This window comes from Patiria miniata, unplaced genomic scaffold (assembly GCF_015706575.1).
Source record: "Patiria miniata isolate m_02_andy unplaced genomic scaffold, ASM1570657v1 HiC_scaffold_26, whole genome shotgun sequence".
Lineage (NCBI taxonomy): Eukaryota > Metazoa > Echinodermata > Asteroidea > Valvatida > Asterinidae > Patiria > Patiria miniata.
Window position 1 is genome coordinate 274,900 of NW_024037065.1, and position 13,533 is coordinate 288,432.

The 13,533-nt window shown below is 42.9% G+C and overlaps 2 protein-coding genes across 2 annotated transcripts; both read right to left on the reverse strand.

Moving 5' to 3' along the window:
* Positions 1 to 3,103: 3,103 nt before the first annotated feature.
* Positions 3,104 to 4,610, reverse strand: LOC119733625 (putative nuclease HARBI1). Its single transcript, XM_038207031.1, has 2 exons — positions 3,852 to 4,610; positions 3,104 to 3,402 (listed from the first exon to the last, which is right to left on the reverse strand). The coding sequence occupies exons 1-2, from the start codon at positions 4,604 to 4,606 to the stop codon at positions 3,108 to 3,110; spliced, it is 1,050 nt and encodes a 349-aa protein (XP_038062959.1). The 5' UTR covers positions 4,607 to 4,610; the 3' UTR covers positions 3,104 to 3,107.
* Positions 4,611 to 6,624: 2,014 nt separating this feature from the next.
* LOC119733661 lies at positions 6,625 to 12,549 on the reverse strand. The gene has a single exon (XM_038207059.1). The coding sequence runs from the start codon at positions 12,547 to 12,549 to the stop codon at positions 6,625 to 6,627; it is 5,925 nt and encodes a 1,974-aa protein (XP_038062987.1).
* Between the last annotated feature and the right edge of the window lie 984 nt (positions 12,550 to 13,533).

Consider the following 13,533-nt stretch of genomic DNA (forward strand, 5'->3'; position numbering starts at 1 on the left):
CCAATCCCTTGTTTTTCATTGTTTTCATTCCTGATAATACAAGGTTCCTGTTATAACAAGGTAAACTGCAAAGTCCCAACGACCTCTTATTGACGAGGTTCGACTGTATATATTCCCAAATACTGTTGCATTCATTTTCAGGGCAGTTTCTAAATATAGTTATTTGTACTTTGATTTGAATAAAAGGTGGAGGCCCGAAAGACTTCCTGTTGGAAGAAGGCTTCTGCTGCCCTAAGGGCAGCAGGGGGTCCCCAGGTAAGGGACTAGAAGGACATCCGAAAAAAATGGAACGAGCTGAAAGTACAAGCGCACAAGTACAATGCAAAGAGGAGTGCGACAGGTAAGGCCAAAAATAAAAAAAAAGTCGGTCTATGGTCAGCACGCATTGATTTTGAACATGTGTGTCGACCCATATTTTTTTCAAAATGTCCTGTATTAGCTACAACAGCGCCCTCTATTGCCGCACCACCTCGTTGGCACCTCGACATCGTACCTAATGTGATAGATCCAGACGCAGTTGATGTTGGACAAAATAGTAGACCATGGTTACGAGGTTGTCAGCTGATCAATTACAATGACAGCTAGTCAACTACACAAGCAACGCGATGACATGTGGTGTGACTCGTGAGCAAACAAAATAGAACGAAAAAAAGAACGCAACAATTCCTGAACTTTGGTCTGACCAGAGACCGACTATTTTTTTTTTTGGGGGGGGGGGGCCTAACTCAAGGATTTTCTTTGGGATGGGGGGGGGGGCATGACGGGGTTTTCAACTTAAGCCTTTCATTCATGAGGTCAATCCACTCCTTGTGTGGTTTGTGCCTAAATTAAAATTGTTGACTTTCTTTCATTTGAATGCCAGTTGTTAATTCTTTTTACTTTTAAAGGAATAATAACGTTTGAATATATTATATCATGATTTCATCAGAGAAACAATACATTCGTTACGAGCTTGAGTTGCATCAAAATTGTGTAACTTCTCTTTTGTATCAATACTGATTTGCCTGATATTTTTGTTCTATACATAATCACCTTATAAAACAGGAATATGATTTGTGTCACCAAATTTTTCCGTTATGTTTTAAACCTTCGTTTTCTCTTGCCATGGTAAATACAGAGGCAAAAGTTAACTCTTTGAATGAATGAGTGATTGATTATAAATTTGTTTCAGGAGGAGGACCAATACCGCCTACAAATGATGGCCTTGAAGGGGTCTTAGATGCTTTGTCCCCCCAGTCTAAGTTTGGGATCATTGGGCAGGGCTCAGAAACTGATCCCTTACCAGATGAAAACATCCAGGAGGTAGGATTATGTGAAAAACTGGTAAACTCTTATTTGGATCAGAAAAGGGGCTTATTAATTGACTTTCAGCCAATATGCCAATATTTGTCATATTTACTGAAAAATGCAACAATTCTAATGGAAAGGTAACAGTAGCGGGTTAAATATTAGCGTGTTAAATATAATTGTGAATGTGGAGTTATATATATTTTAATTTGACTGGACCACTTGCTCATTATTTTGTATGTGTACTTAACAGATATTAAGAGAAAGGTCAAATTGAAGCTCTTCCCGCTGAACTTTAAAGTTTACTTGGTCAACTTTTTGCTTTTTCCCCCCTGTCTTTTACGTGCCATGTTCTCTTTGAGAGAATTTCAGATTCATTTATTAATGATCATTTTAAACATCTGAAGATTCGGTCTGACCTTTCGGATCATCATAGAATAAAATCATGTGTATTTCCTTATTTTGTGCAGGATTCCCAATCACAAGAGGAGGGGTCGTCGCAAGAGTCCAACAACTTCAGCATCATACAAGAGCCACAGCACTGCGACAGCGTCACTCAAAGCGACCGCATGGCCAATGATAACAACAGCAACAACATTGGCAGTAGCAGCAACAGTGCCAGAAACACCAACTTGAACCCCTGCAGCAATAACAGCAGCACCAAATGCAGTCGCAAACAACAGCAGCAAATGGCTCCCAGGGTCGCAAGAATAAAAGGTTTTGAAGTAGAAGAGGAGCTCTTGAGAGTTGAGAGAGAAAAGGTGGACATGATGAGGCAAAATCTAGATGTTCAGAGGGCTATCTTGGTGTGTCTGCAATCCTTGTCCACATCAGCCTTATTTAATTCCATGCAGTAACATTCAAATGCTGTTTTTACTTTAACAAGCTCTTATCTGTTGTAATTACAACCAAAAAATGTGCATAAGTTTCCCCTGTTAACATGTACATGTTGGAGGTTGTGTTTACCTGTTTGCAAATGGGAAAAGTTAGCAAAACAATCATTACTCTTGCCCATTTTGAAAGTTTACACTCAGTGACTCGTTATAATTAATGATATTTTCTTCATATTAAGTGAAGATACACACTTCGATCTCCAGTCAGTTATCATGAACACATGGCTTATTTTGTATTAATATTCCAAATTTTCAAGTTATCATCAAATATGATGTAGTTCCTAAAGTTCGGCGACTTTTTCTCAAGTTCACAGTTGTTGTTAGTTTTGGTGTATTTCTGTTATGATAAACTCATAAATAAAATTTGAAAAGAAATGTATTTATCGTATGTATTCATATCACATATATAGAAACTTGGACTTAGGTGGCTTTGAATGGACCACTGGCTTGGCATGCTCAACACTCAGTCTTTATGTACGACAAAAAAAAGTTATTATATTTAATATGTCTTCAATCGCTGTCGCGATCAGCATTTAATTAATTTCATTCAACTTCAAATGCTGTTCGATTGTTTTAACTAAACAAGAATTTATCAGTTGTAAATACAAAAAAAAAAAATGTGCCTAGAGACAAGTATTCCTTGTTTACAAAAATCTACAATTTAAATAATTATTCATAAATACCTCCGACAGTTTAACCATTCCTATTTAAAACTTTAAAAGAAATGAACTTATTCATACACAGATGTATTCGTCTCACTTGGACTGAGTGGCTGTATGTTGGCCATTGGCTTGGCATACTCAACCCTCAGTCTTTATGGCTTAATAAATTAATTTATTGCCTGTTGGAAAACAAAATGTCTTGATTAGAAAAGCTTGTTTTCTTATCTGTGTTGGCAGGTCAGTCTAATCACAAGTATATAAACCGTTAACCAAAACAATTGGTGATTATTCTTGCCCTCACTGATGCCCCAGTTACACCTGCAACTACCTCATCCTCTTCCACATCTTCATTGTCGTCTTCCTCGTCCTCTTGGTCGTTTTCAGGATCCAGATGAGGTTCCTTCAACAACTTGCTGATGTTGAAAAGCACGCAGCAGGCGATGATGATGTCACATGCCCTCTCTGGAACAATCTGCATGCCATGACCCAGCAGACATCGGAACTTATTCTTGAGCTGTCCATTAACTTGCTCAATCACGACTCTGGTGTGGGCATGAGCTCTGTATAAAATGCAAATGAAGATACAATCAAACCACGATTATTTATGACGTAATTAACCGGTAGCACACAAGATTTGCGGCATGTCATGCCCCTCGAACAGGGGCGTCGCTAGACCAAATTCAATTTGGATGAGGGCATATGATATCAATTTGCCAACAGTTTTTGTGAAAAAAATGTGTATTTATTTCAGGAGACGCAGTAGTCGAAAAGTCACTCGGCAACAGATACACAAATTTGCCGACCAAAAAAGTCTGAACGTGGTGGGGGCGGGACTAGCAATGCTGCTGCCCTAGCTAGTAAATAAAGCACTGCATTGCTGGCAAGTTAAACATGAATGTGAAGTCTTATTTTGGGATTCCGCAATTGTTTATCAATTATATAAAGCTGCTGCATGTTAAATCTCTACAGCCAGTCCTAAGGCATTGGTTGTTTGATTTTTCGAATTTACCTGTAATAGGCTCTCTCTGCATCTGTGGCTGGATTGAGTAATGGTGTCATTAGCCAGGGCTGAAGCGCGTAGCCAGAATCCCCCAGCAGAATACCCTGTAGCTCTTGCCGTTGGAACAGCTGTCCAATACGGCTTGCCTGGAAGATACGGCTGTCGTGGGTACTGCCAGGCCACCTCGCCACAACATTGGTGATCTTGAAATGGGCATCACAAACAACCTGTACATTGATGGTGTGTCTGCCCTTCCTATTTACATATATGTGTTCATTGTTCCCAAGATTGCATCCATGCAGACCAATGTGAGTTCCATCAACCACACCTACAAGTTCGGGGAAGCCTGACAAGCCAAACAAATCCCTCTGCATCTCTCGCACAGCTACCGGTGTTGTCGGAAACTGAATTAGCTCATTACGAAGACGGCATAACACAGGGGTCACTCTTCTCACAACTCGCGAACAGGTAGCAATACTACAGCCTTGCATCTCACCTGCATAATCATACAATGAACCTGTGGCATAAAATCGCAGGGCTATGAACACCTGAAGGCTTGCTGGTAGTGCGTGGTTTCGTTGGGTCGGATGATGCAGCTCTGCCTCAATTCTGTTGATGACGTGCAGACAGCCAAATCGAGTAAATCGATATTTCTTGTACATCTCTACATCATTATACTCATCTAGCGGGTTCTTTCTATCCCTGAACACTCGCTCTCTTCGCAAAGCGCGCCGATTCTCCATCAAAAGCAACTGGAGAGCCATGATTTGAGAGCAATGAAGTGACACAGACACAATATTCTGAACTAAGTGTTTATTTTTCCCGCCAAATAAATTGTCACATGACACTTAAGATTGATTACTTTGTTTCTACAATTGATCCAGGATCAAGTGTAAAACTAAGATTGATCCGGGATGAAATTAAGTTCGGTATTAATCTTAACTTTCTTTATGAAACGGAGAAAAGATTAATTGTAAATTTAGGCATTTAAGATTAATTGTTTCGGAGATAAGATTGATAATTTGGAGATAAGATTAATTGTAAAGCTTTATGAAACACCCTGCTGGTGTAACAAAAACAATCATGCTCAACCACATAATGAGCCGTTTTAGAAATAATTAAGTTCCTAAAAAAATAAGGAAAACGCTGTCAGCCACCAGTTTTCAGGAAATTATAAAAAATGTCAATTTGTAATAGTTCCTACAATAACCAATAAAAAGAACCTACAATAAAGATTTTAGAATCAATTTCATTTTGGGAAACCACATAATAACCATCATTTTTTATCAAAGTTAGTTGTACAAATGCATCATAGAAAAACAATATTTTTCTTAAATAACTCATATAAATCTTTAAAATGTGTGTACATTTAGATACAGTAAGTATTTTTACAACTTTTAAGCCAAAATTAAAAGAGAAATTCATTCAAATAATAAAAATTAAACATTTTCATTGAGTCGGGTATTGACTTCAAAAAAAAAGGAACACTCACTGAGTGAAAGGCCATGTAGGGTACTATAGGGCTAGGGTTGGCTTTTTGGAGGCTGCTTAAAAACAGTAATCGTTGAAAACACGAATTTTTGGATGGGGAATGAGGAGGAATGGGATGTTCCCTGCTCCCTTTTAGATTTTTGGATCAACGAATTGATCAGAAGGGTTTTAAAAACAACGTAACCACATAATGAACAAATTCTTGCTCAAGTGTTCCCCCTCTGTTATGTTCATTTTGTGGTTTGGTTTGGAAAAGTGCTTGTAGCGGCAGCACTAAATCAATTTCGAGGTGCAGTCTTTTAGGTGTTCGTAGTGCTACTACTAGGGGTTTCGCAGGGGGTCACAGGTCACATCTAGGTCACAGGTCACATCTAGGTCACAGGTCGGTAACTAAGGAGTAAACAAGGGTCTCTACAGAAGCCGTTGATTATAACATCTCGCATTTATTCCATGAAAATGATTCGCAACTCGCAAGTCTTCCATGAAATGGTTCGCAGTGGCTTGTGAAATAATCCGCAGTGGCTTCGTGAAAACTGTGAATATATAAACAAAGTAAATGTCCTTAAGTTCACAGAGTATTACATGAATTATAAAAGCATCGTACATAAATCATCACTTAATCCAAATTCCTAAATTCAATGGTTAAACATATACGAAAATCACACTCAATTTTGAGCTACAGAATGTCAAAACTGATCGCAGAATTATCTATAAAATGAATCAAATATATGGTTTACACTTCTTTCTCAAGAATTACAAGTCTCTAAATTACCTCCTTGCATCCTTTCCCTCTTATTTGAGTTTGTTGGGTCTCAAAAGAGACAAAACCTCAAGCGATTCTCAGAAAATATCGTCCAAAGATGTCTGACATGAAGGGATTTTACATGTGCTAACGTGTGTTTGTTCGTGGCTCAGTTGTGTTCTCCAAAGTCATCTGAGAGAGGGCGCTATACACAAATGCAAACTTGTGAATACATTAACATGGCTCCCCAAATTAGTGTAACTAATTTACAATCAGAAGTTATAGTAATCTAGACTCGTCTTGATCAACATTGTGAACATGCACTGATTAGACTAAAATGCAAAAATTACATGGTAACTGCTCCTTTAAGTTGTCTGAGTACATTGTACAAACATACAATAAATCATCTTTGAAGCATCTCACTGGTAATCATTTACCTTTGAACAAGATAAACTATCAAATTTCTAAACTCAAGTACTTTAAACAACAATAAACTAACAGGTTATCTAAGCATACAACTACTAAACACAACATGTATGTTGAAGCTTCTCAGGGCTCCTCGTCGGGGATTCTCCTGGTCTCCAAGTCCTCCACAAGTAAGACTAGCTTCTGAATGGGACGCTCCAGGAACTTCTCAGAATGGACTCGCTTTCCCTTGTCGTCCAAGTGGGGGTCACCAATAGCGAGTTTGACCCTCCTTACATGATTGTCCTCGCCTGGGAACACCTGAGCAATCCGAGCAAGCAACCATTGATTGCGAGGAAGATTCTCGTCTTTGATGATGACAATGTCCCCAATGTGAAGGTCATCCTGTGGTCGTATCCACTTTTGACGCAGTTGGAGGTTTTGAATAAACTCCTTCCTCCATCGTGACCAAAACTCATTCGTTAAGTATTGAACTCGACGCCATCGTTTGCGGGAGTATATGTCAGTACGCTGGAACCTTCCAGGCGGTGGCAAAATGATAGTGGATTTCATCGTCAACAGGTGATTTGGGGTAAGTGGCGCAAGTGAAGTTGGGTCATTCAAGTTGTCCACTGTAAGAGGTCTACTGTTAACAATTGCAGCTGCTTCACACATCAGTGTTCTCAAAGACTCGTCATCAAGCTGAGAGCCTGCCTGATGCATCAGTGGCCCCAGAACTCTACGCACCGAACGTATTTGTCGTTCCCATGCTCCTCCTGTATGGCTGGCTGATGGAGCATTCATCTTGACTTCATAGTGGCTGTAATCGCATCCCTCCTTCAGGAGAAACTGCCTCACAGAGCTATGGTCCATTTCAGCGACAGCTTCTTTGAGCTCGGACTCTGCCCCAATGAAGTTCGTGCCTCTATCAGATCTCAGCTGTCGTATGGGCCCACGAATGGAAATGAATCTCCGTACAGCGTTGATGAAGGAGTCTGAGCTGAGACTTGCAGCTGTTTCGATGTGAATGGCACGTGTTGCCATGCACGTGAAGAGAACTCCGTATCTCTTTAATTCCTTTCTTCCTTCTTTGATGTACCAAGGACCAAAGAAGTCCACGCCACAGTTGGTAAATGGTGGTGCCGGTTCGAGACGGTCCTCCGGCAAGTCCGCCATCTTCTGCTCTTGAACTTGGCCGAAGAGCTTCCTGCATCGTACGCATTTGGATATGTAGTAGGAAACAGCCGAGCTACAGCCAATAATCCAAAAGCCATTCATTCGGATTTGATTCACGGTCATGCCCCGACCCTGATGTTGGGTTTGCTGATGGCAATGTCGAATGATCAATTCGGTGATGTGGTGCTTTCTGGGCAAGACAGCTGGGTGTTTGAAGTTAGAAGGAAACCCAGCCCTTCTAATGCGGCCTCCAACTCGCAGAATGTTGTCAGCATCCAGAAATGGGTCCAATTTGTAGAGACAACTCTTAGTCTTCATGACTTTGTTACGCTCTCGAACCTTGGATCTGCTAGGGTTGTCGCTGTTGACCTTGAGAGATTCCAGGATTTTGATTTCCTCTGCAAAGGCTTCTTTCTGCACCAGTCTCAGGATTTCTAGTTCAGCTTGGCACATGTCCTCTACCATCACAGGTTTGTAGAGAGGAATCGCATCTTTTCGTAGAGCCTGGATCGAATTTGGCTGTGGTTTCTTTATGGAACGCTTCATCAGGAGAGACTTGAACTTCAGACAAGTCGCTATAGCTCTCTTGGCTTGATGCCATTCAGAGAAGCGCTCAAGACGTTCAAGCTCGAATGTCTGCTTCGCAGTCTGTGTAGCAAGGCTCTTGACCTTCTTCACCTCCGGATCCTCTGGAGAAATGGTTGGACTGCTGGCTTCGATTGTGATAGGAACCTGCTCTTCCCATAGAAAGTTAGGTCCAACAAGCCACCTTGATTTGTTCATCAATTCCTCAACTCCAAGACCCCTTGATCCGTCATCTGCCGGATTAACATCTGTAGCAACATGTCGCCACTGGGAAGGCTTGGTGTGGTCTCTGATACGCTGCACCCGATTCGCAACAAAAACATGGAATCTCCGTGCATCATTGGCAATGTAGCCCAACACTACCCTACTGTCGGTCCAGAAGACCTCATAGACATTCTCATACTCGAGCTCCTTCTGTAACAGAGCACTGACACGGACTGACACCACCGCAGCTGTTAGCTCAAGGCGTGGCACAGAAACAGGCTTCAGAGGACAGACTCTGCATTTCCCCATGATGAGGCTGCAGTGCACTCTTCGCTGGTCATCGGTGAGTCTCAGGTATGAACATTGGGCATAGCCAGTGGTACTTGCATCAGAGAAATGATGAATCTCTACTGATTCAACACGACCAAAATTCTCCGGAAGAAAGCATCGTCGCATCTTGAAGTTCTCTAAAAGAGCCAAATCGCTCCTCCACCGTTCCCAAGCTGGCCGTAAGGATTCAGGAAGTTGATCATCCCACTCTGCCTGATCTCTGCACAGCTCCTGTAATATCTGCTTACCAACCAACAGAACAGGACTCACAAATCCAAGAGGATCATATACCGAACTGATCGTGGAAAGGATTCCTCGTCTTGTGAGTGGTTGGTCCTTCAGAATGATTCGAAACTGGAATGTGTCCGACTCGATACACCAATGGACGCCAAGTGCTCGCTCGATGGGGAGAGAGTCGTGACGCAAGTCAAGATCCTTGATTCCTTTGGCACGATCCTGTGGCGAAACTGCTTCCATCACTTCTCGTGAATTGGAGACAAACTTATGCAATCGCAAACCACCTCTGCCACAGAGATCCTTGGTCTTCGTTATCAACTCAATGGCTTCTTCGCTGGTGGAAACAGATCTCAGACCGTCGTCCACATAGAAGTCATTTCGCACAAAGTTTGCAGCTGCAGAACCACATTCTTCTTCATAGCTGTTCGCAATTTGTTTGAGACCAAAGTTCGCACACCCAGGGGATGATGCCGCACCAAACAGATGGACATTCATCTGGAACTCCTTTGGTTCAGCTTCAGGGTCTCCCTTTTCCCACCACAAGAATCGAAGGAACTTCCGGTGGTCTGGAATCACATAGAACTGGTAAAACATCTGCTCTATGTCGCACATAAAGGCGATCGGTTGTTGTCGAAATCTACATAGGACACCCACAAGTGTGTTGGTCAGGTCAGGACCCTGTAGGAGATAGTCATTCAAAGACTTTCCTTCAAACTTGGCACTGCAGTCAAAGACCACTCTGATTTTCTCAGGTTTTTTCGGATGGTAGACACCATGATGGGGTATGTACCATACACAGTCATCAGAGACATCAAGCTCGGAATCAGGAACCTTCTGAGCATAGCCACTCTTGATGATGTTATTCATGAAGGCATTGTACTCGCTGTGATACTGTGGGTTCTTCTTGAACCGGCCCTTTAGCTGCTTGAGACGCTGAAGAGCTTGAATCTTGTTGTTTGGAAGTTTAGGTTCTGCTTCCTTGAAGGGTAACGGCATGACAAAGTGACTGTCGCATCTTTGATGAATACCCTCCTCCATCTTGGACAAGAACTTACGGTCGTCTTGAGACAGTGCAATCTCGTCTGACTTTCGCTCGGAGAAGTCTAGTTCCATCATTTGTGCAACTTCGTAGGGACTGACCATCTCCTTTACACGACTTCTGAAGGAGAATTGAATGTTGTCAACATTCTCTTCTGTACATCCTTTCGGGCTTTCACCAACTGTCAAAAACGATGGCACTTCATGGATCAGAATTCTGTGACTCACACCGATGGGATCACAGTCGTCGACTTCGCACTGGTTTGGGTCTACAATACCGACGATGCCCCAGCCAAGGACGGTCCTTTGACCGTATGGTCCATTGTTGACAGGAGGAACGACATCACGAGGTGCCAAGGCACGCGGACAATTATAGCCGATGAGAATGCCTACTTCGCAGTCAGTCGAAGGCATCAACAAATCAGCAAGCTTCTCCAAGTGTGGCCACTTCCTGGCCATCTCTGAGGTCGGGATATGAGAACGGTTGGCTGGCATTATTTCCCTTGAGTATGCAGCTGGTAGCGAAATCTTTAGATGGCTGTCGAGCCCACGCACTATCAGCCCATCTATCTTTCTGCTTGCTACCTTCTGATCCTCCGCAAACATGGTGGACAGCAGTAAATTGACCTTGGTACCCTGTAGATCCAATGCCTCGCAAGTGCTGTCCAAAATGAATGTCGTATCTGACTGAGTGTCCAAGAGCGCATAGACCAGCCTCTCTTTCTCCGGTTTATCACGATGTGAGACCCATACTGGGACGATCATCGAACTTTTACAGCAGTTGCTCGTTCCACTAAGATGACTAACACCTGTGTGGGAGCTGACAGATGTTTGCTGCTTCTCAGAATTCTGCTGAGGATGTTTTCCACCTTCTGTGGGTTTCTCTGTCTTTCTGATGTCTCCATGAAGAGCTGTCGGATGAGACTTTGCACAGGTTTTGCACGTGGCTCTCCGTTTGCAGTGCTTTGACATATGCCCTTGGCTAAGACATCCGAAACAAAGCCCCTTTTTCATCGCAAAAGTCTTGCGCTCTTCCAATGGCTGTTTCAGAAATTCCCAACAATCGCCCAAGTTGTGATTCTTGCTACAGAGAAGGCAGGACCTTGGATTCTGGATCCCCCTTCCTGTGTTGCTGTTCTTTGTTGCCTCATTCGCACTGGTTGAGAAGGAACTCCCTCCTGGGGTTCTTTTCCTTTCACCTTTGTCGTTTTGTCTGTCTTGTCCCCTGAGTCCTTGTATCGAAGTCACAGGGTCGCATGCAATCTTGGCCTCCAGTTGCATGAACTTTACAAAGTCGCTGAATGGAGGATACTTCTTCTGTTTTTCTTTGAACTCCACAGCCTTTCTAGCCCATTTGTTGATCAACCAGTCAGGGAGCTTGACAAGTACTTTTCTGTTCTCTCTTTCGTCATCGAGTACCTGGAGGCTACCAATTGTCTCCATAGCCACCTGGCACTGACCGAGGAAGTCAGCAAGATTTCGCATCCCAGTTCCATCACGAGGAGAGATCTTGGGCCATGATTCCAGCTTGTTGCGGAAAGCGTTGGCGACAACAAAGGGATCACCAAATCTCTTCTCAAGAAGCTCCTTTGCCTTGTCAAATGCGTCGTCAGTTGAGAGGAAGAAGTAGCCCTCTATGGACTCCTTCACAGTTCCACCCAGGTACTTTTGTAGGTAGTGGAGTCTCTCTGAGCGTGGGATACCCCTCTGTTCTATGAGTATTTCGAAGGCACGCTTCCATCTCGGATACTTAAGGGGGTCGCCAGTAAATACACCAGGCTCTGGCGTCGGTAGACGACTCAGGTTTATCTGCTCTGCAAACGTCTTTGTGAGATCTTGCAGCGTAGTCTGTGGACTGGGCGTTGTCAACTCGCTCTTGATCTGCTGCTGTGATGTACTAGAGTCTTGGTTTGGCTGTGGAATTTCCGGTGTTCCTACTGGTGAGACTGACTTTACTGCAGACTCATCCGCTCCATGAGTAGCATTCGGGGTAGGCAGGGATTTGATGTATTCTTCTACTAGTGAAGTTTTGCTGTCTGTTTCCTTCACGGCATCAGTCACAATTTCAGCATATTCTTCTCGTTCTGCTTGCTCGATGGCCTTTAACCTTGCTTCGGTTTCATGCAGGTCTGTCAAAGTTTGGATTTTCTTGAGTTCAGCTTGTTGCCGTTCGACCTCTGCTCTCTGTTTTCCTTCAACATCTGCAAACTCAAGCCTCGCTTTCAAGGCAGCTGCCTCGGCAGCAAGCGTTGCCTTGACCGAAACTCCTGAAAATCTTGAAGATTGCCTTGAAGATCTGGTGGCTCTTGAACGTCCGCTGAGGCGTTCTTCTTTGCTCAAGATATGATCTCTAATTTGCTGAAGAAGCTGTGGGTTGCAGAGTATTGATGTCAGTTCACTAGAGGGGGGTTGCGCATCTGGGGTTTCCGGAATTTCTGGTGTAGGAACGAGGAAGGGTGTAGGCGAAGACTGCTTTCGTTCTTCTGTTGAGTCAGCCATGGCGTACAGAACACATGTACTGATGTAGACTTACATGTATATCAAGTTTCAAAACTTAATCATCAAATAGTTAATACTATCTAGTATGTAACTCTTTGCTCAAATTCAACGTGTGTAAAATCAACAAAAGGTACAATTATAAACACAAATAAATTTGTGCAATCTACTTGTATCACCAAATCCAACTTACATGTAAAACAATTGCATATACACCATGTATGGTCAATGGTACACACCTACATGTACATGTACATGTAACTAGCACTACACATGTACATGTAATACATGTAGTAAAATACACTTCGCACGTGAACGGAAAATGGCAAACAATGTGATTGATCTCAATACCACTATAATTCAGTGTACATGTATCGCATACAGTATATTTATATTCTGGAACAAATTCTGAATTATTATCAACAAGGCTCAAATCAAATGACAATTTCGTTGAATGACAATTTGCATCAAATCACAAATGCAAATTACAATTATGCAAATCAAAATGCACAAATAGGCGTAAACTCAGTTTTACTGTCCAGTTCAAAGATCCACGATGAAGTCTTGATGATCAAGAAATCCCATGTCCATGATGTCCGGTAGAACAGCTGGATCCCAAGTTCCTGAAGTCCATGATGTCCGAAGAACTGTCACGGTCGCAACGGACGACAGGTCGCAGGGTCGCAGGGTCAATGGTTGATGGTACCGGAACGGGCACTCGTGTCGCAGCTACAACTGTGAAGCCATCTCATCAGTACTCAACGCAGGTACAGCCTCGTCTCCAGATGTGAGGATGTGTCGCACAATCACTGATCACGCAGGGGGAGGTTCTTGTAGCAAAGACTGCTTAAGTTACGCAGGAGTTTTCACTGTAGCGGCAGCACTAAATCAATTTCGAGGTGCAGTCTTTTAGGTGTTCGTAGTGCTACTACTAGGGGTTTCGCAGGGGGTCACAGGTCACATCTAGGTCACAGGTCACATCTAGGT